This window comes from Diadema antillarum, unplaced genomic scaffold (assembly GCF_040938485.1).
Source record: "Diadema antillarum isolate AM-2024a unplaced genomic scaffold, OU_Dant_1.0 seq00000053_RagTag, whole genome shotgun sequence".
Taxonomy (NCBI): domain Eukaryota; kingdom Metazoa; phylum Echinodermata; class Echinoidea; order Diadematoida; family Diadematidae; genus Diadema; species Diadema antillarum.
The window spans coordinates 1,674,706-1,700,621 of NW_027271161.1; the positions used below are offsets into that span (position 1 = coordinate 1,674,706).

General features: G+C 39.1%; 1 protein-coding gene across 1 annotated transcript in view; it reads left to right on the forward strand.

The window, feature by feature from the left end:
• LOC139725671 (aminopeptidase N-like) overlaps window positions 1-25,916 on the forward strand; it is a 61,838-nt gene that overhangs the window by 17,706 nt on the left and 18,216 nt on the right. Inside the window, exon 3 of the mRNA XM_071636761.1 lies at window positions 25,602-25,878. Coding sequence (XP_071492862.1) covers window positions 25,602-25,878 — 277 coding nt within the window. The remainder of the gene's footprint in view (window positions 1-25,601; window positions 25,879-25,916) is intronic.

Genomic DNA, 25,916 nt, shown 5'->3' on the forward strand with positions numbered 1-25,916 from the left:
GAAACTTACATTTCTGTCTGTTTCTGATACATTCATGTTGAGCAAACTTTCTTAATCCAACAAAAACAAAAAAGCAATGCAGATTGAGCACACGCACATACACACATATACCATCACAGATACATACACACATATGTGTGTGTGTGTGTGTATGTGTGTGTGTGCGTGTGTGTGTTTGCATGTGTGTGTACAAGGTGGATAAGACCGCAGGCTCTAAACAATGAAGTCCCTGGATCGAGTGCGCTGACAGCAAAGGACGAGCCCTCACGCAAAATGAGAGGTATATTCGTATAAATAGTTGGATTCCTCACAAGCAATTAGCATGATTCCGAAGAAAGCTGAAATAGAAAGAAGAATACATAACTCGGCAAACAAACACGGAATGAATAGATAAATAGTTTACTCATGTTATCTTTTATTTTCTGGTAAAGGATCCAGAATCACGACTAAATAAGACCAAATAAGTGTCGGCAACGGTTGGAGATGATGGTAACTGTCATATCGCGTCTAATGACAGTTCATCAAAGGCAAAATATCCCCGGATAGCCAGGACCTGGAATTTACCTTCGATCAATTTTCATTTCATATGGTACTGGTTTTTCTTCCTAAGGTATTGGTATTTTGCTGGCTTATCGAGGGTACGTGGCGGCTCTAATAGTTTGCTAAATGGGTGGAAGCTTTTATCAGCTTTGGTTGATTGGTTATTTGGCTATGCAACAGCCATAGTATGAAATATGATGATGATCGATATGATTTCTTGAAAACTTGAAAACTATTAAGCCAAACAACTGACGACGGCTTAGCGCTCGCGTTCGGATCCTCGCATTTTGACACCAGTTATTCATATTTGGAAGATTAGGTGAAAGAGAACATCGTTTATCACACGTTAGATATAAAGCGGAATCCGTCCAAGAGGAGGTATGAATTAAGAACCCCGAAGATAATACCAATGGCAATGAAGTAGGTGCTCCCAAAGTGGACAAAAATTAATCTAGATAGGAGCAAAGACGGCTCGGCAATTTTCGCACCTGGATGGCATCTGGTACGGCGCGGCGTCGTGATACACAGGCTTTCAAGATCATGCTACTGCCAAAATTAATGTACAGACACAAAGACAAACAAAGATTCGCAAACAGACGAAGGTATGTATATGTGGATTGTTTCTAAACCCAACAGAAACGATTGTAGTGATAACCTAACTTTCCAGGGCATTTTCATTGCCAACTTCTAAACAACGGAGAGAGGGAGAGGGGGATGGGGTAGATTCTATTACAATACTAGGAGGCATTTTTAGAAACAGGGTGTCTGCCCTATTTGTGTGTATGCATGACTGGTACGTATATGTAGGGCTATACATGTATGTCTTTATGTCAGTCTCACAACCGACAGATATACTACGAGTGGATGTCATTTAATGCATTTAATTCATCTAATGTCCCAATGAATTCAACATCCACATGGATCATAATGCAAACACACCTTTCACCTGGCGGTGCCTGGTCCACCGACTAATGCACCTTGCAAATCATGGCGGTAATTTGCTAATCTTGTACCAGACAACGCGGACTTGGCGGTGAGCGACACTTTGGGAATAGCGAATAGTCAGATAGTGTGATCACTAACCAACAGACCCATTTCAAACTTCTTTTTCAGTATATGTATTGCATTAATACACACAAAAAAGAGGGTGCGAGAATTCTATATTTCTCAGCGAAGGAGTTCTGGAAAAAAAAATCATCCCCAGTGGCAAGCAAGGGCGTACCGAGGGGGGGGTGTTTTGGGTGTTCAAACACCCCCCTTTGCCAAAAGGGGGGTGTTTAAGGTGTTCAAACACCCCCCTTGGGCAAAAGGGATGTGTTTGAGCTATTCAACACCCCTCTTCAGCAATGCTTAGATGTTGACAAATGAAACAAAAGCTGTCTTTACGGCTTTTATTTCCGTTTTGAATTCCGCCTTTCATTTCTTTTGCGTTCATTTTCTCTCTCTCTCTCTCTCTTCCTTGTTTTAATGTTTGTGTGGATGATGATACATTATGGAGAACATTACATTATATCATACGCACTAAAGAACTCGTGTACAGTACGTGTTAATACTACGTTACTGCACCGCGCGCGAAGCTGACGCGCAAACAGTAGACATTCCCGATCCCTGCTTTGCTTTCTGACCGAATCGCGAAGATACATTGCGCATAATGTTCACTGTTTACCGGTCAAAGAGATTACAATCTCTTTGTTACCGGTGTTATACCGTACGCGGTACCGTAAATTGTGTATGATGCATAATATTATGTGTGTACAATGCATGCTGCGCTGCAGCCTATTATAGGCACATTGCATGCTAAGTCGGTAGTATCAACTACCAACAGTGGCGTATCTAGGGGGGGGGGGGGCAAGGGGGCACGTGAAAAAAAAAACGAGAAAAAAGAAGAAGAAGAAGAAGAAGAAGAAAAAAAAAAAAACCTCGCCCGGACGGGGGGAAGGAGAATGGGGGGGGGGGGGGGGGGGGGCAGAAAACCAAATCAACAAGATAAAAACAAAACATGAATTCCATGAATTCCATGTTTTGTAACGCTGAAATATAAAAATTTTCGGCTCGCTCGCTGCGCCCGCTCGCCAAAATTTATCAAAAAAAAAAAAATAAGAAGAACAAAACGTAATGATGACATGGAAATATAAAAATTTCGGCTCACTCACTCGTAGTAAGTAATTTTCCAAGTCCTTAGTTTGCTGGCATAAATCGTTATCTATGAAACCGTCACTATATCTTGATTAGAATTGTAAGATTTAATAACCAAAAAATGACAAGAATTCCATGTTTTTTTAAGGTGAAATACAAAAATTGTCGGCTCGCTCGCTGCGCTCGCTCGCCAAAATTTATCAAAATTTATCAGATTTTATATCACCCTCAAAAAAACCCTTTTAAGTGCTCGAAAAAGCATATCAAGGGGACTTTTTTTAAGTCCCTACCGGGATGGGATTGGGGTTGAACACTGTTGGTATAAATTGTTATCTATATGACCGTCACTACATCTTGATTAGAATTGTCATTCGAAGATTTAATAACCAAAAATGACAAGAATTCCATGTTTTGTAAGCTGAAATACAAAAATTTTCGGCTCGCTCGCTGCACTCGCTGGCCAAAATTCTTCAATATCTATTACATTTAAAACACCCTCAAAAGACCCCTTCTATAAGTGCTTGAAAAAGCACATCATGTGGACTTTTTTTTAAGTCCCTACCGGGATGGGGTAGGACACTGTTGGTACAAATCGTTATCTATAAGGCCGTCACTATGATTAGAATTGCAATTCGAAGATTTAATAACCAAAAATGACAAGAATTCCATGTTATGTATAAAGCTGAAATAAAAAAAAAAATTCGGCTCGCTTGCTGCGCTCGCTCGCCAAAATATATCAAAATTTAGGGTTGCCTATTACATTTAAATCACCCTCAAAAGACCCCTCTTAAGTGCTTCAAAAACCATATCATGAGGACTCTTTTAAAGTCCCTACCGGGATGGGGTTGGGGTTGAACACTTTTTCAGAAATTAGGGGCGCAATTTTCGCGCTTGCCACGGGCGCCGTTTTCCCTAGATACGCCACTGACTACCGTAAGTACAGTCAGTATATTAGTAGCCTACTGGAAGCAGCAAGCTCTGGAAGCTCTGAAAGTAGCGAGTTACTTGCTATACTCAATGTAATTAGTAATAACACATGGACTTGGTAATCGACATGACAGGATGATCAAGAAAAAAAGATATTTTTCTAAGATTTCTTTTAACCATATGATTAAAGAGGTATAACATTGTTCAAAAAGCCCGGAGACGACAAAAGATTGTGATTCCTGGTTGGCATTTTGAATACAAGCAGGATGTGCGCAGTGTACTCAGAATATCGGAATGGCAAGAAGAGTCGCTGCAATGTTGCGCAATGTTTGATAGGTTGTACACATTTGCTATCAAAGCTTGATCATTGATTTTGCAGTGTTGCTTTACATACTAGTCTATATTAAAATGCCTTGCATTGCCAATAATAAGACTTGACCTTGGCTATTTCCTAACTTTTCCATCTATATGAAACACACACACTCACAAACACAAACAAATTAGGGGATGCTCTATATAAAGTGCAGATTTTGGACATCCTTCTCCCGCTTGGTCACTTCGACGCCCCCTCGCTGGTCATACCTCCCCCAATCATGAACATTAACCGACACCCTTGACTACCAGTGGCGGATCCAGGGGGCGCACCGGGTGCCCCCTCCCTCCAATGCGAAAAAAATATAGCTACAAACGACAGTTTTTGGACGGTAAAATGTCAAAATTTTCAAGCTCGCTCGCTTCGCTCGCTCGCATTTAACCGTTATAATATGCCATTCTCCTGATGTTACTGCCAGTAATTACCAGCAGTTGCGCCCGGTGCGCCCCCCCCCCCCCCCCCGAATTTCCAAAGCGAAAAAATAAAGCTACAAACGGCAGTTTTGGGACTGTAAAATGTCAAAATTTTCAAGATCGCTCGCTTCGCTCGCTCGCATTTAATCGTTATGCAATTCTCCTGATGTTGCTGTCAGTAATTGCCAGCAGTTGCGCCCGGTGCGCCCCCTCCCCTTAATTTCTAAAGCGAAAAAATATAGCTCAAACGGCAGTTTTGGGACTGTAAAATGTCAAAATTTTCAAGCTCGCTCGCTTCGCTCGCTCGCATTTAATCGTTATGCAATTCTCCTGATGTTGCTGCCAGTAATTGCCAGCAGTTGCGCCTGTTGCGCCCCCTCCCCTTAATTTCTAAAGCGAAAAAATATAGCTACAAACGGCAGTTTGGGGACTGTAAAATGTCAAAAATTTCAAGCTCGCTCGCTTCGCTCGCTCGCATTTAACCGTTATATGCCATTCTCCTGATGTTACTGCAAGTAATTGCCAGCAGTTGCGCCCGGTGCGCCCCCCCCCCCCGAATTTCCAAAGCGAAAAAATATAGCTACAAACGGCAGTTTGGGGATTGTAAAATGTCAAAATTTTCAAGCTCGCTCGCTTCGCTCGCTCGCATTTAATCGTTATGCAATTCTCCTGATGTTGCTGTCAGTAATTGCCAGCAGTTGCGCCCGGTGCGCCCCCTCCCCTTAATTTCTAAAGCGAAAAAATATAGCTACAAACGGCAGTTTTGGGACTGTAAAATGTCAAAATTTTCAAGCTCGCTCGCTTCGCTCGCTCGCATAATCGTTATGCAATTCTCCTGATGTTGCTGTCAGTAATTGCCAGCAGTTGCGCCCGGTGCGCCCCCTCCCCTAAATTTCCAAAGCGAAAAAATATAGCTACAAACGGCAGTTTTGGGACTGTAAAATGTCAAAATTTTCAAGCTCGCTCGCTTCGCTCGCTCGCATTTAATCGTTATGCAATTCTCCTGATGTTGCTGTCAGTAATTGCCAGCAGTTGCGCCTGGTGCGCCCCCTCCCCTTAATTTCTAAAGCGAAAAAATATAGCTACAAACGGCAGTTTTGGGACTGTAAAATGTCAAAAATTTCAAGTTCGCTCGCTTCGCTCGCTCGCATTTAACCGTTATATGCCATTCTCCTGATGTTACTGCAAGTAATTGCCAGCAGTTGCGCCCGGTGCGCCCCCCCCCCGAATTTCCAAAGCGAAAAAATATAGCTACAAACGGCAGTTTTGGGACTGTAAAATGTCAAAATTTTCAAGCTCGCTCGCTTCGCTCGCTCGCATTTAACCGTTATAATATGCCATTCTCCTGATGTTACTGCCAGTAATTACCAGCAGTTGCGCCCGGTGCGCCCCCCCCCCCCCCGAATTTCCAAAGCGAAAAAATAAAGCTACAAACGGCAGTTTGGGGACTGTAAAATGTCAAAATTTTCAAGATCGCTCGCTTCGCTCGCTCGCATTTAATCGTTATGCAATTCTCCTGATGTTGCTGTCAGTAATTGCCAGCAGTTGCGCCCGGTGCGCCCCCTCCCCTTAATTTCTAAAGCGAAAAAATATAGCTCAAACGGCAGTTTTGGGACTGTAAAATGTCAAAATTTTCAAGCTCGCTCGCTTCGCTCGCTCGCATTTAATCGTTATGCAATTCTCCTGATGTTGCTGTCAGTAATTGCCAGCAGTTGCGCCTGGTGCGCCCCCTCCCCTTAATTTCTAAAGCGAAAAAATATAGCTACAAACGGCAGTTTGGGGACTGTAAAATGTCAAAATTTTCAAGCTCGCTCGCTTCGCTCGCTCGCATTATTTTAATCGTTATGCAATTCTCCTGATGTTGCTGTCAGTAATTGCCAGCAGTTGCGCCCGGTGCGCCCCCTCCCCTTAATTTCTAAAGCGAAAAAATATAGCTACAAACGGCAGTTTTGGGACTGTAAAATGTCAAAATTTTCAAGCTCGCTCGCTTCGCTCGCTCGCATTTAATCGTTATGCAATTCTCCTGATGTTGCTGTCAGTAATTGCCAGCAGTTGCGCCCGGTGCGCCCCCTCCCCTTAATTTCTAAAGCGAAAAAATATAGCTACAAACGGCAGTTTTGGGACTGTAAAATGTCAAAATTTTCAAGCTCGCTCGCTTCGCTCGCTCGCATTTTATCGTTATGCAATTCTCCTGATGTTGCTGTCAGTAATTGCCAGCAGTTGCGCCCGGTGCGCCCCCTCCCCTTAATTTCTAAGGCGAAAAAATATAGCTGCAAACGGCAGTTTTGGGACTGTAAAATGGCACAATTTTCAAGCTCGCTCGCTTCGCTCGCTCGCATTTAAACGTTATGCAATTCTCCTGATGTTGCTGCCAGTAATTACCAGCAGTTGCGCCCGGTGCGCCCCCTCCCCTTAATTTCTAAAGCGAAAAAATATAGCTACAAACGGCAGTTTTGGGACTGTAAAATGTCAAAATTTTCAAGCTCGCTCGCTTCGCTCGCTCGCATTATTTTAATCGTTATGCAATTCTCCTGATGTTGCTGTCAGTAATTGCCAGCAGTTGCGCCCGGTGCGCCCCCTCCCCTTAATTTCTAAAGCGAAAAAATATAGCTACAAACGGCAGTTTTGGGACTGTAAAATGTCAAAATTTTCAAGCTCGCTCGCTTCGCTCGCTCGCATTTAATCGTTATGCAATTCTCCTGATGTTGCTGTCAGTAATTGCCAGCAGTTGCGCCCGGTGCGCCCCTCCCCTTAATTTCTAAAGCGAAAAAATATAGCTACAAACGGCAGTTTTGGGACTGTAAAATGTCAAAATTTTCAAGCTCGCTCGCTTCGCTCGCTCGCATTTTATCGTTATGCAATTCTCCTGATGTTGCTGTCAGTAATTGCCAGCAGTTGCGCCCGGTGCGCCCCCTCCCCTTAATTTCTAAGGCGAAAAAATATAGCTGCAAACGGCAGTTTTGGGACTGTAAAATGGCACAATTTTCAAGCTCGCTCGCTTCGCTCGCTCGCATTTAAACGTTATGCAATTCTCCTGATGTTGCTGCCAGTAATTACCAGCAGTTGCGCCCGGTGCGCCCCCTCCCCTTAATTTCTAAAGCGAAAAAATATAGCTGCCAACGGCAGTTTGGGGACTGTAAAATGTCAAAAATTTCAAGCTCGCTCGCTTCGCTCGCTCGCATTTAATCGTTATGTCATTCTCCTGATGTTACTGCCAACAACTGCCAGCAGTTGCACCCGGTGCAACCCCCTTAATTTCCAAAGCAAATATATATATATGTATATATATAATATATATATATATATTATATATACATATATTATCATATATAGCTACAAACGGCAGTTTGGGGACTGAAAAATGTCAAAATTTTCAAGCTCGCTCGCTCCGCTCGCTCGCATTTTATTGTACAGTTATGCAATTCTGATATTGCTTCCATGAGGTGCGCCCCCCCCCCAATGTCTTGACCCACGGTACGCCACTGAACACCCCCCTCTAAAAAATCCTGGGTACGCCTATGGTGGCAAGTGTTCAAGTACTTTGTGTATGAGTGAAACAGGTTGGTAGATAAAGATGGGGGGTGGAAGAAAGATGAGAGATATAAGAGAGAGAGAGATGGATAGATAGATAGAGAGAGAGAGAGAGAGAGAGAGAGAGGAGAAAAGAAGGAGACAGACAGTGGGAGATATATATGTATAGAAAGAGAAATACTATTAAGAGGAAGAGAGAGAGAGAGAGAGAGAGAGAGAGAGAGAGAGAGTACAATCTTTGATGGTGTCGCAAAGCTTCCTCAAGGGCACCTGCCCACGGACGGCTTGAAAAATCTATTTTAAAAGTTAATTTACACTTATGGGATGTTCATCGCTTTGTCTCATTTCCGCCCCTCCAGCAATTTTTTTTTTTTTTTTTTTTTTTTTTTTTTTAAAGGAAGGGAGATAGGGCGGGAAGCAGCATTACCGCTTGGAAAGGTGGAGTTGGCGAGGCAACAAACGAAGATCAATACACACACACGCACACGAATACGATATCTATATATACAAATATGCGTGTGTGTGTGGGGGGGGGGTGGTTATTGAGTGGAGACGTGTCTGGGTCATTTTTACATTTTCACAAATATTGCAAAAGATAAGATTTAACTATTGCATGGAGAAATATTGTTACAACGAATTTTTCAAGATTTTATTTCGTCCTTTAGCTCTTGTGATTTACATGATTAAGGATTCGCGTGCGTACGTGGGCGCGTGTGGATAAAGTTATAACTGTTTGCATCTTTATAATCACGAAGATTCAGCAATTTTATCAGTGTAAATTATGATTTTCACCATTATCTTTTTTTTAATAACGCCATCAATGACTCGATTCGTTGCTTCATTACCTATAACACGTACTATAATGATTATACAACTTGTCACAGTAAGACTTTTTCTTTGAACCACAGCAGTTATGCATGGTATATAAGCACCAAGAGTCTTAGAGCAAAATGTGGCAACTGAGTATCAAAAGCGCCATGTAAGAGCTTTTAATATCAACAAGTAAGGTGACATTGATTGTGTCCTATCACGGGCACTTCTGAATGGGCGTGGCGGTCATATGACCATTTACTTTGTGCGTTTTTCATCACTTATATCCCGTTAGTTAAAAGGAAATAACGTTGTCGCTTTTTCCTTGACGTTCACTTTAGGCTTTCTGGTGCAATTTGCTTTAAAAACATCTTCCGAGACAAAGTGAAATACCTTTACGCAAATTTTCCAACTTTCATAGATCGACCACTATCGACTAAAAGTTCTATATGTTGGCAATACTCTATTATGCCTCGCGGCTGGATATCATGCATTATTTCATTTTGTAATATTATGTCTCCTATAGCTGGATATCATATATTATTACCTAATTTTTTATATTTGATGTATTTTTTTTTCATCGAGAATACATATGAAAAATAGATTGAAATTGAAATTGAAATTTAACCCCCAACACAACACACACACACGCACACACACACACACGCGCGCACACAAACGAACTCACACACACATGCATACAAAGCAAAAACTGGAAGTTTCATGCCGAAGGCGCCACAATGGCATGACAAGATGGATTCGCAGGATGCCACATCAGCTGACATAGTAGAGACAATTATTTTGAAAAGCGATATGCTACAATGTGTCAGTGATTATTAAAGTGCTACTGCTCTACGATTTCTTTTTACGATCTTCTGCTTCTCTCCGGCGCGTCTTCTTCCCAAACATAATTCTTCTCTTTGGCAAGATCTCTTTAAGTAAGGGGCAAAAGTAGCTGTAAATGTGGTCAGTTGCTTTAATAGTCTCAGCCCCTTAGACCTTGAAATATACATTTCGAACACTGATTGATCATGTTTTTTTTAGACTTAGTAACTGCGCCTGTCACTGTCTTTTCGGTGTCATTGTATAGGTTGATCTGTTTTCGGCGCTTTTCATCTGAGAAAACATGCTATTAAAAAAATACTTACTGTGTTTAAGTTAAAACTGTTTCAAAGTCAAACTCCATAGATTTATACGCAGAGATTATTAGAGGAGCGCAAGTTTACACACCATTCCTATCTTACACAGTGTAGTGGCCAATGGTGCTATGCATCTGTACAAAATCGCAGTTGGGAGTATCATTTGAAGCAACAGGTGTCTCCACACAACACTCGCTCAATTTCCCCCTTCATCCCTTATCCAACCGGGTACGCCACCATTGTCTTGTCTTGCACCCCTCCCCCCCCCCCCTCCCCATCGAGATGCTCGCCTTGCTCCCCTCCTCTGCACTACTTGATAATCATCCATGATCGGAGATCACGCAGGAGATAAGGACTGGCCCTTGAGAGTTAAGGGGTCGCCACACATCTCGGTAAGGACGTGTAGCCCTCAACTCGTTCCGAGGCAGCAATCGTTGTAGCGATCCTCGCGATGATTCTTGCAGCCCGAGGTGCTAGACCGAGCTGGGTTAATTACTGGTGTTCAGCTAAGTCCGTTCTCAGGATCTTTCTCTTCTCTTGTGCTTCTCCTTTATGTTTTTCCCCATTTTTTTTTTCAATATCTTCATATGAGTGCGCGGATATTTGGTATTATATACCGAATTCTGTATGACGTGAATTTTATTCTGTTGTAAGTGGCCCAATGGGCGCTATTCACTGACCTACATTTGCACCATTCTGTGATGTGAAGTATCAAAAAGTATGATCTTTCAAAGAATTTTGTGTACCTATATGAGCAGACTGTATAATGGTAACCTGAGGCGCCATCCCAGGTACCTTGGAAACTTTGTAAGACGATGATCTAAAATAGTGCCTTAGAGTTATATTGGTCAAAACAGCCAGAATTGTTCTTGTTGGAGATGTATAATATACGGAGATACATAAGACGTTCGACGTGTTATAAATTACGGCTGGCTACGGTGAGTGAAACATCATGAACAGCATGTGTGTGCGCTATACGCTCATTGGCTGTTAAGTTTGTTCCCGCTTTCTTGTCATCTAAGGCAAACATGAGGAACAATAATGATGACAATACCACATGCAATTTCTGTATTATGGCGCCATTTTTTCATCCTGCTCAAGGCGCTTGACACCAAAACAGAAAGACTGAAAATACCATAAAAGAAGAAGAAGAAGAAGAAGAAGATGATGAGGATGAGGAGAAGGAGGAGGAAGAAGAAGAAATGAATGTCTGTCTTCCAAACGCACAGATAAACAGTATAGATTAAATTGCGCCTCAAAAACGTATGGTGTTTTAAGAGTCTTTCAGCTCACGCGGAAGTAAATTCTACAGTGTTGGTCCAGCTTTATTCTAATCGGTAAGAGACCAGAAGTTGAGGATCGAAAAGTTCATGTGGATTGGGATTGACGAAACATACATGCATTGTAGTCAGGAGCTGCTCCCTTATTGACATGATAAACCAGAAGATGCATTCTAAAAACTTATACGTTACTCTGCGGGCAACCAATGACGCGAATGAACTTCGTTTGTAGTTTTTGTAATTTGGCAATTTGTGAGTTTTGTGAAATAAAAAGCAGATCAATACCAACTAGAAATGTCGCTAAGGCGACTGGTATGCCTCCGCCATAATGCATGATTCTCCTAATAGGTCTATAGTACATGTAGACTATGTGTGATTACATTTTCACAAAATTGGCAAAATATTGAAATGACAAGTTTGTCACAAATATATTGAATATTCACCTTCCTTGACCTACATTTGTAGGTTTAATTGGATGAATAGGAGAGCATGTATTTGGGGATTTAAGGACTTTAACTTGACTTTGACCCATTCATAAGTTTATAATGCATTGAGTAATTTTCAAGGTATGGAGAAAAAGTGCAATTTCTGTATTGAAAAGTTCATTGTTACCATTTTCATCTGGCCTTTGACCCTAAAATTCATAGGATAATCACTGTCAGGCACAACATGCATAAATATGTAGTAAGTTTCAAGATAACTTGAGCCACTTCTGAGATATGGAGGAAAAAGTTAGTTCAGCACTTTTCCTTGATCTTTGACCTTTTGACCTTTGAGGCAAACAAAAAAAAAAAGAAGAAAAAAGACAGTTTCCAGAGAATCTCTATTAGGTTATACATGCATACACCAAGTGTAAAAAAAAATAATAATCCTGCTGGCATTGCATAAATATGAGGGAAATAGTAAAATTTCGAAGTGTTGCCCTTGACCTTTGACCCCTGACCTTTGACCCATGAACCCTAAATTCTCTAGATAATCACTGCCAGTCAGTACATGTATACTAGTACTATGTTCCATGAAGATACCTTGAACAATTTCCAAGATACGGAGAAAAAAGTGAAGTTTTAATATTTTTACTTGACCTTTTGACCTTTGACCTTTGACCTCATGACCCCGAACTTTCACCAGAGAATCTAAATTGGTTAATACATGTATACACTAAGTTTCAAGAAAGTATCTTCAAGCATTGCATAGTTATGGTGGAAATAGTGAAATTTTACGTATTTGACCTTGACCTTTTGACCTTTGACCTTGAGCACGTGCACCCAAAAGTTGATAGGCACAACTTCACCCCCTAATACACATACATGCCAAGTTTCATTAGGATACCTCAAAAGGTTTTTTAGTTACGCTGTCCACAAAATTCATTACGGACGGAAGGACGGACGGACGGAAAGACGGACGGACGGACGGACGGACGGACGGAAGGACGGACGGACGGACGGACGGACGGACGGACAACCCGAAAACATAATGCCTCCGGCACCACTTCGTGGCGGAGGCATAAAAATCAAGGCGTGAAGATGATAATTCCGGAGCGAGTCAAATACTTGCGGATGAAGCAAAATGTTGCGCAGTTGATAGCGGACCGATTAGAATATGAAAATAAAACAAACAAATATGTGAGAATCAAACATAACACCAAGATTACGACATATGGTTGACAAAGGGATATCGTTGCCTACAATGGAAATAGAATCAATGTCCAATTTGTTCAAATGAGATTTGGAACCGAGAAGAATAAATTTCCATTTGCTGTGATTCAGAAGGAATGAGTAAGACTTCATCGAAGCAACAATATCCATGATGCAATTTTGTAAAGTGCGCAGGGCGTGGGAGGCTTGGATTTGATGCCGCGGAAATGATTGAAAAAAAAAAGTACTGGTATGTCATCTGCATATGATCACAAAAAAGTTAGATTATGTCTCCTTCATAATGTACTTCTTGACGAGTGTTCTTGTGAAAACAGTGACATTGTTTAAATTATATCAGCAACTAGGTTCCAGACAACAACAACAACAAGAACAACAACAACAACAACAACAAGAACAACAACAAGAACAACAACAACAACAACACAAATCAAACACTAAATTGATAGCCAAAAGACACGTCCTCCCCCTCCTCCAGCATAGTCAGTAATCTTTAACCCTTTCGCTGTACGTGCACGCTCTGTATAGCGCTTGCTAATTCATCGGCTATCTTCTTTTTTCTTTCTTTCTTTCTTTCTTTCTTTCTTTCTTTCTTTCTATCTATCTTTCTTTCTTTCTAGTTGCCGTCGTCAGGTCGTTTCATGATATTGAGGGAAGATTTTGGTGTCTAGCGACAGTCGAAAATCCTGTGAAAGACAGAAAATAAAAACACTGCATTGACAACAATGACAGAGCCGTTGAATATCGTCGCATTTCTTGAATTAAACGCTAAACATCGTTGTGCTTCTTGTATCGGAAATGTCACGCTGTTCTTGCTGATAACCTATGACACAATTCGATGCGCTGGTATCCTGTACATACACTGGCATACAAAATTGCGCTTTTCCCCGCCTGAAAAAAAAAAAAAAAAAAAAGGAAGAAAAATATTAAATGACTGCTCTGGACTACAAAGCTCTCATAATGTTTGGCAACCCATCACTCTACATCACTAAAAGAGCACCAACGAACAAGAAGCTCCTGACAGTGTTACCCTACTTCTACGAGCAGTCACACATCACAGCATAACGCCACGTGGACCAGCATACCGTCATCATGCGAAATTATGATCTTCTCGGCGACGTCGCGGCTGTACGCGGACTGATGTGCTGGCATAAGGCGCCAATTGTCAATTACGCCCCGAAATGTGCGCCATTGGTTAGATCTAATCGCGCAATTTGTTGTCGTTTGCGGGAATGGTTGTGGCGCGCTGTCAGCAGATTCATCCCTCATTACCCGGATGAGAATACCGATGCAAAGTGAACTGGAGGGAATATTGTATTAACGCCGAACATAGCCTGCTCCTCCTTGACAGGGCAGAGAACCACTGAGAGGCAATTAAAGGGGAACATTACAGAACAAAAACTTGAGAGTGCATTCCTTTGTGAATATGGCCTCAAAGGTCGATAACACCGACTTAGTTCCACTATGTACAATCCATCAGACACAAAATGGCGGCCTTTAACAGCGTTGTGATTCATCATAGTATTGGGATTTTGTCGTTAAAGGAGAATACACCCCCCCCCCCAAAAAAAAAAACAAAAACAACAACAACAACACAACAACAACAACTTATGTAGATTCAGTGAATGCAGAAATATCAGTGCAATATATCTGTGAAGTTTGCTGAAAATCATACAATCCGTTCACCCCCCCCCAAAAAAAAAAGAAATTAAAAAAAACATTCCTGAATTTCGAACTCCTTGTCCAAATTCCCTTAAACTACTTAAGACGTTTTGTTAAAACCCGCATTTACTGAATCCACATGAAATGATTGAAGTGATTAGACCCTTCTCGAAAAGAGAGCTACCACAATTCGTGTCATGTTGAACTGTTTTCTTAGAATCTGTATAAACCAACACAACACAAGTTCAGAACGTCATTGATATCATTCACGAAATAAAATCACTATCAAGAAGATATCAGCAAGAAGATGACAATCAAACAAAGTTAATCATTTTGTTATCTACGACAAATACATAGAAAGAATTTGACAGACATAACTGTTGATCCTATGCGCAATTTTACACCATATCTGACATATCCTGCGATGCGAACAGTTATTTGTCAATGTTTGTTATCTGAGGGATAAAACGAAATTTGTTTTCGGGAAACCTTTCTTATTTTGTAGCTGGAAGCTTAAAGCGTGAAACATAGATTTGCATATTAGGGCTACGAGCTTTACCGAAAAACACAAATAACTTGTCGCATTATGGGCTGTATAGCTTGCAATTGGCGATTCTACCCTCGGATCCGAGGCGGCGTTCTAAATGGGCCGGCGGAAACATGGGTTTTGATGATGGATGCGACTTTCTAATTGGTGTTAGAAATGTCAGAATCCTTTGGGATCAGACAATCTGTAGACAACCGGAAGAGCAATCCCAGAACGAGTATTTTCGGTCGCCAAACACACACACACAAAGTAGAATGAGAGAGATAGTGAGATAGATAGATAGATAGATAGATAGATAGATAGATTGATAGATATATAGATAGATAGATGGAAAGAGTGTAAAAAATAGCAAGCACTAAGGCAAATGGCAAACACCGACACACATTCCGAACAATGACATACAAAACACATGTAAGCACACACACAAAGACAAAAAACTAGAAAGCCACCAAGGCGAAAGCAATTTAGTAAAATGTATTCGAGCAATGCGTCTCATAAATGCTAGAAATTATCTCAGATAAAAAAGAAATGGAGAAATCTCGCCCTTACAATGCCTTGATACTTTTCTATGACCTAGGGCAGAAAGTGGATTTCCATCTCAACTTGCTATGGAACAAAAGCGATAACACCGTACTTTTTTTTTTACCTTTAAGGACAAGATAAAGAGATTATCAGTTGTTATCTCCAATTCTCTCTCTGTTTCTCCATATTATATATAAACATATCTACCATATATATATATATATATATATATATATATATATATATATATATTTGTACATTCATTTCGGCGCCACCTGCCTTTCTTCATTTTTTCGTGTCAGCGATGGTATTCAGGATGCATGAGATGAAGATGAAAAGTGAAATGCCCAGGCCGTGAGGGTATATCGTACACCGTCCCACGAGACTTTGCCCGCCTGCAACACCGGTTGTTCCAACATGTACCCGTTTCGGTGTGACACTCCTGCAAACTCGAGAATACAAAAAGGAAATGATGAAGTAGCCTCCAGGAATTTCCGAATTAGGCTGAAAATAGAATATTGGGCGATGCACCGTCTGTAGAATCAGAATGTTTGTAAATCTCGAGTTGCAGTTTGGGAAAACTTCACTATATGAGCTTTTCCACTCTAGGTCTTTCAGTGTCGCGTTCCTTATTCATCTAGGTGTCTAAGCATAATCAAGGTGTATGTTGATACGTATGCGAGTTTGTATGCTTGTATGCATGTATGACCATCTACCAATATGACCAATTTCATACACCTATTCATTTCATTTTAAGTACTCTTTGAATTAATTTGTATTAATGACATCATTGATTAATGACATCAATGATTCAAACTTTTCCACCAGAAAATATTATCTGTCTGTTATATTTGTTCACGTAAACCATGTGTAGTTATAACCAAGAATGAAAATGACGTATTTTTATGATCTTTCTCTTTTAGCTCTTTTATATTGTTTTTTTTTGTTACTGTTACCGTTATCACAAACGTCATTATCACCATGATGCTAATACTACCTCTCTTGAAAAAAAATCTATATCATCATATCATTTTCTTTCCTGCTTCCAGTAAATCTATCTACCTACTCAGCTATCCGCTGTCTACCTAGAGAAACACACACACACACACACACACATACACACACATACACGCACACGCACACGTGCACGTATACACAATTGCGTGTATATGTGTGTGTAACTTCTGAAGTGTGTTGCCACAATTTGATCTCTTCACGCAAATTACAACAAAGGATGTAATTAAAACCGTGGACATAAAAATGTATACACACGCAAACATACATACGCAAACACACACAGACATAATGTATAACCATTAAATAAATAAATAAATAAATATATATATATATATATATATATATATATATATATATCATATGGAGAGAGAGTGAGAGAGAAAGAGAGACTGCTGGCCAACTATTATCACCCCGTCCCGCGACAAAACGCTTGAGTTGATATAACACGGATGCAGCAGGGCACTAAATGCCTGTTGGCATGTCATTAATCCACGGGGCCAACATCTACCTTGGAACAAAAAGGAAGCACGTGAGGAGGTTAATTTCCTTATTACCGACTTTTTTGCCCATTTTTTCAGGGACTCGTGATTAGGCAGCTATCAAAGGAATACTTTCCGAAAGAGTTGAGATGACGCATGCGCAGTACATAGGCGCCTATAAAACTTTCGAATGACCCTAACTGTAGAAGAGCTCCCAGGTGCCCTTAGAGCAATATCACCGATGTAACCATCAAATCTAAATAAGACAGCAGTATAGATGATGATAAAACTGATGACGATTTACAGTCATCACAGGCGACACCTTTTATCTTTTTGTTGTTACATTTATAGGTATTTTTATTATCATTAACATAATCAGGGATATCACGCTAGATAAGTCATCAAGGCAAATTCACTGATCATCCTCTATTTTGATGTAATTCGCTTTTGTCGCTTTCTCATCGAAATTACAACATAGGTTACCTCCTATTCCTCTCGGAGTATCTCAATTTGTTGGGTTTAGAAGGAAAACCTCTCTGTGTAAAGCTGCTGCTGACTCATATCATGATGAATAAAAACAAAAATCACGTTAATGTGTTTATTTCCTAGCGTACAACCAAGGGAATTAATAAGGTCAATTTATCTAACGCCGTATAACATTAAACGTTATCTTTCATGTCGGCCACTCAGCTCAGCTGAATGAGAAAATCATAACCCTGTCGTTGTTCGTCTGTTTTTGTCAATCAAGCAATCCTCGGAAGTACACTAAGAAGTACCTTACACTGCCTTAAGGGATTTGAAAAAAAAATTATATCAATTCCTGACATATAGATGTTTTTACTCTCCAAGAGTTTGAATCATGACCCCAAACAGTTCCAATCTAACCTTTTAACATTCCATTGCTATAATCTACCCCACTTTAGGTATTCAAATTCTTAATAAGTATTCATCTAATTTTCCACTTGCGTTAGTTTATTACTTTTATATCCTCATATACAGTGTACTTCAATACAGTTGTTTTCATTTTTATCAAAAGATGGCAAACTGCTTATATTTCAGAAATTCAGCACTTTTCATCTAAACAAAAATCAATAAACTTACTTCAATTGAATTTCGCTGCAGTCGAACAAATATGTCTGTCCAATCCAATTTTTGATTTCATCATGATCATTTACTGTTTACTTTATTACATCACAGAAATAAACGTGAAGAAGTCTCCTTTTGTAGTTGCTTTTTGTTAAAGGAGCATAATTTGTTTTGTTTTTGCCGACAAACAAGTTGTTAAAGTTGTACTTTGATGGACCGGGTGTAGGCCTAAATGACACAGTGTAAGAACTTATAGTGTCATTCTCTGTTTTTACTCTAATAGAGAGTTGCACATAATATTATGTCTTATGCGTACATTTCTCTAATTTCTTCATCGCTATAATTGAACTGCGTTGACCATCTTTTATCCGCAAATTGTAGAGGTCTTGTAGATTGTTAACAGAAGGTACGTTAATGTTGCTTAAATAAATATATCTCAAATTACCTTATTATTCTTAAATATCGAATTCCATGTCAAAGGTTACAATATCCACATTTTGAAATGGAGCAGACGTTATTCATTTTTGAAATCCTCTCGTCTTCCGCTGAAGATTTCACTTTCCATCATGCTGCTCCACTGAATAGATTCCTTTTTGAAATAAAGTAATGTCGAAAATTGTTATCTGTTAAACATATTTTACTGGTATCAAATATGAATGTGTTTGCAAATTCTCCTTTCATGTTTCTACAAAATCTTCCCATGCTTACAAGATTTTAAAATAATACTGTGGAAATATTATGTAAAATTCACATTTTTTAAAGAAAAAATTCTATGATCTTACCTGTCTCTATTCATGCACTCCAAATCTAAAACCCTTACGAACGGCGTCTTATATTTCACTGCATGTGCTAAAATTTGTATAGGCAATATGAATTCAGTGAAAGTGACAAATGATCTCGCTCATAATGTACTCCTCTCTCTGTGCTAAAATACCAAGTCCAGTGACCCCATTAATTTCGTTGCGACATATATATAAGAACAAAGTGAAATACCAAAGCAAAAACATAAAACTTATGATCTACAGACTCGAAGACCTTTTTCCAAATCAGTTGTAACCACAATTATATAACCATTATTCCTAAAGTCATGGAATAAAAAAAAAAATGATTATCTTTAGTATTAGAAAATCGCAGCCTCTCCAAATTGCTATATTTAATGTAATCTACTTGATTATAAACAGATACCATTCTACTCGCTTAAACTTCAGATGATATTTTCCTATCAACATGATAAAATAGTTGTTGGCTTGTACTTTTGGACATACACTCTAAGAAATATATGTAGCACCTTTACGGGTGCAACTTTGCACCTTTCAGACAAGTGAGCACCTTTAAAGATGCAAAGTTGCACCTGTAAAGGTGCTCATTAGTCTGAACGGTGGAAAGTTGCACCCGTATATTGCACCTTTCAAGGTGCTCACCTGGTCTGAAAGGTGTAACGATTGTGTCACACGAATAATTAGAGTGTATATTGTGGCAATTTTCCTTCTTTCGCTAATTTATAAGTGTTATAGCCTCGTGCTGTTTGTTACCGTCATTTATTGTATGTTTCATTCAATTCTTCAACTAGGGTACATGCAGGTAATATGAGACTGCAGGTAATATGGCACGCGTGACTCAAAAACCCTTATTACTCCACCTGAACCACTTCCAAAATGCATATAGCGCCATTTATAGTTTTATATCATCACTCTGCTTAGTTCTTGATGATTTTCCTGCTCGCTGACTGAAAGTTTGGTGAGAATATCACCAAATACTGAAAAGATATGTGGAAATTACAGCATTTTTTAGCCTTGATATAAGATTTGACATTTCACCAATTACACTGGTGTAAGTAAAGTTATTGTGTTTGAAATCAATTCTTTGCATTTTACGTAAGCTCATTGATTGGTTTAACCAAAGAAAGTGTGTTTTGATCTATGTACTGTACTAAATATGTGTTATATGGCTTCAAAGGGGACCAACAAGACCCAACAAGCTGCAGGTAATATGAGACGTCAATATGGCGGACAGGTTTTATTGACATCTCTGATTTCAATTGTCTTGCCTAATTAGATAGAAGCCAACATCAAAATACCTCATTTTCTTCTCTGACAGTTTTTTATATTCAAAGTATATAAAAAATGTATCACAAAGTACAACACACAGCTATATGAACATGTATGTAAATTAATATTTGTGTACTTTAGATAGGGTGCTTCCAAATTAATGCCACAATTGATTTGGTGCGCTATAATCTTCAGTTTTAGTGTTATTTTATATGTGTTAGATACTGTACACGATTACTTCAAATATTTGAATTCACAATTTTCATAGTTTTAACCATAAAAGACTGGGGTCTCAACGTTTTGTGTGATATTTCCGCAGTTTTTATTTTTTATCAATTTTGTTTTTGCAACAGAGCTAGGCCAGGCCTAGCTCAGTTGCAAAAAAAAAAGAAAAAAGAATAATGAAATATAATAAAAGGCCCATCAGGATTATCTTTTTTTCTCTGAACTTTTGTGCAACATTTGATACATATTTTGTAAAAATAAAAGTAAAAGACCTTTACGTAATAATCTCATGTCGGTAATGAAATCTCATGTCGGCGTCAAATTTGAGAATTTCTGAGATTTGTGTACAAACACACGGAAAATGGCGTTTCATGCTTAAAATCAATTTTTGGCTTAAAATTGTGTTATTTGTCTCAGTTTTAGATAATATTCATATGATATCTCTTAAAATGAAATAGTCAAACAACACCAATAGAAAAAAATTCATGAATTTAAGACATAAGATTGTCATTTTAACATTGACACAATGTCTACCATGCACAGTCTCATATTACCTGCACATGCAGGTAATATGAGACTTCTGCGATAATGTCATAATTTGCATATTAACTGTCAAGAAAAATATTTGATTGGTGCAAATGCTATATAAAAGGAAGGATGAATAGTTGCTAATTCCCAAAAACAAAGTTTGATGGGTTTCTCTGTATGCATCTTCATGCCAATTATGCAAATGAGCTTAATAGTCTCATATTACCTGCATGTACCCTATGTCATCTGTCCTGATCTGTCGTAAAACTGACCACAATGTAAAAAAAAAAAATCCAAAGTCTGTATTTACAACCATCATTGCCAGGGAATTCATTAAAAAGATATTCTAATACTTTTATCACACACACTCACACACACACACACACACACACACACACACACACACACACACACACATTCTCATGATACTCTCTAAAACCGTGATGCATCGCGAAATATTTTGCTTTAATGTAAAAAGTAAATCGCCGTAATAGATAACGACTTTTTGCGGGTCAGGAGCTTAATGTGATTTTCTTTCTAACAATGCAATGGGTTTCTCACTTCTGCATGTGGATAAGCTGTGTAGCCTACATTAGATAAGCCAAATCGAAACATAAAACATCAATGTCTAAGTCAAGACCCTTTATTCGCCTCATGCTTTTAAAAAGCACACCAAAACACAATCCATGTGTGAATTAGATTGTATATACAATGTACATAAAAACACCCCCTGGTGTTCTGTCTGTATGAAGTCTGTCTGTTTGCTCGTCTGTCCACTTTGGTCAACCCTGGATATTTTCCCTTGGTCATATTTTTTTCTTCTTCCAAAAGTATAATCATCATTATTATTAGTATCTTTACCTTTTCTTTTTATTACAGTTCTTACTTCCTATCACTACGTTGCCTCCGGATTAACTCGAAAAAAAACCCCAGCATGCTTTTCCAGCCTATAAAATTTGCGGTTTTGTTTGTAGCCAACGACGAGTAGCGCTTATAAAGAAAGATGGTGCATTGGGATATATACCCCGTTATAAGAGACTCTTTCCAGTTTAAGTCATCGATTCCCAGAAACCAAATTTCTGTGGTCCGATGCAGTAACTCATCATTGCTATATACTTGCTTTTCATTACTAGTTCTTCAAATTATAGAGTCAAAAGTCTCTTCTATTGATTTCAATCAATTATTTTTGCTGTTTGTATCTCTCTTTTCGTTTGCAGAATTTCACAGGCCTCTTGATGTCTAAATACATAGCTGATTCGTAGACCGGCAACACGTTGTTGAAAAATCTAAATTTCTTGTTTTGCTCTTTGATTGGCAAATTCACAAATTTATCTCTGATTTTTGCAGATGTCATTAATGTAATTATTGTACGAATTTATCTTTTCATTCCCATAAAAGATAGGCAGCGATACTAAGATGTGCCAATCTAATAATGACAAAATGATATTCCAGCACGAACTTTCGTAAGAACTCAATGGGTTAACTGACTAATCGCCTGGTATCCGTTTCCAATTTCTCGTGGCTACCGCCAAAGCAATCTTATTAGAGTCTTGCCCAGGTTAGTACCAGAAGAATATATATTAAAAACAACAACAACAACAAAGAGATATGATATCCGAGTGCAGAGCCAGAAGCGATGGAATTATGATTAAATGGCCAGTCATATCAAAAATCAAAAGTTTGTGGAGAATATTGTTTTATTAACCTTCGAATATGCTTACTGATTTCTGCTCGAAGTTTGCGCTGTTATTAATTGTCCGTAGCGTTAAAGGGGGGAAGGGGGGGGGGGGGGGTCAGACGCGAAGACAAACACACTCTTAACACTGAAACTTGGTTTGATGTTTCCTCACTCGCTTCACCTATGATGTACTCACTATATAGACTGCTCCCCCAAAACTGTGGAGACATCTATCGCTCTATGTTCGACATTCACCAACAGTTAATGCGTTTAGAGCATTAATCTCTTAGTAGGAAATGTTGATATAATATAAGTGCACAACACAAACGTGTATATTACCGTTGTTTTCAGTATTGACGATCGCACCAGCAGCTGTGAAAATCTGATTTTGAAGATTTAAATCAATCTTGATTCAAACAAGGAAAAGAGTAGATGTATGTAAACATCCATTAAGACTTCACGAGTTCTAACTAATAAACGAGGGTACTTATAGTATTGTAAATTTAGTAGAATGCAACAATATCTAAACTAATAACAACTGTTACAGCTCCTTATTCGATGATACCCAAAGTGAAACAAGGCTCATCATAACGAAAAGTCATTAATCTGAAAATGAAAAAAAAAAAATTCCGAGGATTCGTTAATTCGAAGCGGAACAAGGTTTTAGTTATCCGACGGTTTGCTAGTATGCACTTTCTTTATTCATTGTCGGACTAGAACGAACCTTATTTCAATCTCAGACGACGTGAAGTATCATGGCCTGATAGCTTTATCTAAATAGCAGTGGGAATTTGGTATAGAGAGCGTTAATGTATCGTGTTCAAAGCACGTACATTCTATCTCGTCCACCAATGAGAGACCTTGGGTTTATTTTAAGACTTTTGCATTTGAACATCTATAAATTGTTTATACTTGGTACAGTGTTCCAGAACTTACAGTGACTGGGATAAGGACAAAAAATAAGAATTGGATGAATTTGAATAAGAATAAGAATGTTTTCAAAATGTATAACAAATCACATTTAACATGTTTAACAAGGATGATTACCGCAGCTTCATATTAGAATGCAGGATTGGGTGCTCATGGTAGGAAGAACGAAAGAAGAAATCACGTAAAAATTATCCACAGGTGAACTTGTTAAACAAGTGGTATTGTTATGGAATTAAATTGCTGCATTACTGGAATATGTAAGCCTCCTACGTCATCATCCTCGTTCGGTGAAAAATGTTTTGATTTTTTTTTTAAGTATTGGTTTCTCCACTCCCAGGAAGACAGTCTAGATTTCACAATTCTATACATGTCACAATCAACGTAATACATGATATAAAACTATATAAATGGTCTGGAATTTCCCTCTAAAGTTAAGCAAGCTAAGTCGTCACAACAAACCTTGGTCGAGAAAATCATCTCTGAAAACTGAATACTCTCACATTGTACTGATTCACATCGACGGTGTCAAAGTTACATGAATCGAGGGCATAAAACGGCGACGTGTATCAACGTAGCATTCATATCGTCGTGAAATCATTTCCGACGAATGTTTCGAGACGAGAACGAGTGTTATGAGTGTCCAGCATTCATAAAGAAAGTTGTTGAGAGTATCCGTGTTTCTATCTTACAAGCCTTATGAAAACTATAGTGCGAAGACAGCCGCTGGCATGCAAGGAAACAGGTGTAAAAAAAATGGGGGAAAATCGCTTCTAGGTATAGTGTAAGAGAATACTTCGACTCCCGGTTGGTTCCGGTTGACGTAAACCGAGTAGAAAAAAAAGTCTGATATGTTTTTCAAAGTCAACATTTTATCGTGACCAATGACGAATGAGTCTAACATCTGGAGTTGAAATGAGACCAAGTATGTTAGACACGCCCGTGATGTTTTACAATGAGACCACTATACCTTCGAATATAGCACATGCCAAGTACAATGAACTCTCAAACAGATTTCTTTTCTCTCCCTTATCCCCTTTCTTACTTTCTCATTTTCCCTCTATCATTTTCTCTTCCCTCTCTTCCTATCTTTTACTCCGCTTCCCTCCATTTAGATATATAGGAGTCTCTTTATCACATTTTTTTAAATATTGTTCCATTTGTTTGTCCAAAACTAGTTTTATGAAACCTTTAAAATGACAACACCCGTTTGAATTGGGTTTCTAACGGCTTTGATGTATATACCGCTGAACGAACAGAAATATCAAAATTGAACACGGCATTCTGTACAGCTGTTTCTCATAGTCCAGGTGCAAGGTTCGGCAGATGGCATATTTCGAGACAATCTTTTCCCCATGTGGTCAAGCAACTTGACCGACCTGAAATAATTCATGATGAGCGAAGAAGAAGAAGACGAAGAAGAAAAGACCAACCAATCCTACAACGCTCAATCAAGTCACTCCATGAACGATCATCATTCACCTCCAATTTTATCGATGAATTCATACAGATGCAAAGTGTGATACATTTGGTTCACGAAATTGATTTAAGGTATCGAGGGAGATGTATGGTGACAACATGTCACCCATTTCTCTCTAGTATGTCTATATTTATTGTGAAAGAAAATGTATGACAGATGAAATGTATCGCATAGATATATTTGGATTTTATTACGCACGACTTCATGTGATCGGAATTTTTGCAACAGTCGAGTGCAATTATGAATATATTCATGTTCCTTGAATCATATTGGATGGCATTTGATAATATTGTAAGGGCCACATACTTCTGATATAATTATATCCCAGGTGGCTCCGCATTTCACTGGCCAAATGTTTAGTATTGTAGATTACAGAATTTACAGATTTTCATTTGCTTTTATTCCTTGTGTAGAAGATTGCTCCTATTTCATCTTTCACAGATTATAATATTTATATGGATAGATTCTTAGAGTACACATGTCATACGGAATAGAAACAAAACACAGCTTATACGCGCCAAAAGCTGATGACATTATCTGATGAAGTAAAATAATATCTAAATATTTTTTGCTCCTCTTAATTGTCTCCTTAATTTCTAAGAGACATCGTCGCCTCTTTCTTGTCGCCGATCAACGCCCGTCTCGTCTTTCCCTGTTTCGACGAGCCGGCGTTCAAAGCCAACTTCACCGTCAGCATCGTCCATCCGTCAGCCTACATCGCGCTCTCGAACATGGACCCGTCGACGAGTCCGACAAGGGACGACGATGGATGGACGACGACGTCGTTTCGCACGACGCCTGTGATGTCCACCTACCTGGTCGCCTTCGTTGTGTGCAAGTTCCGACACCAAGAAGTCACTGTGCGCGACAGAGTGAAGGTATTAGACATAGTATACGCGAATCTGTGTCGACATTT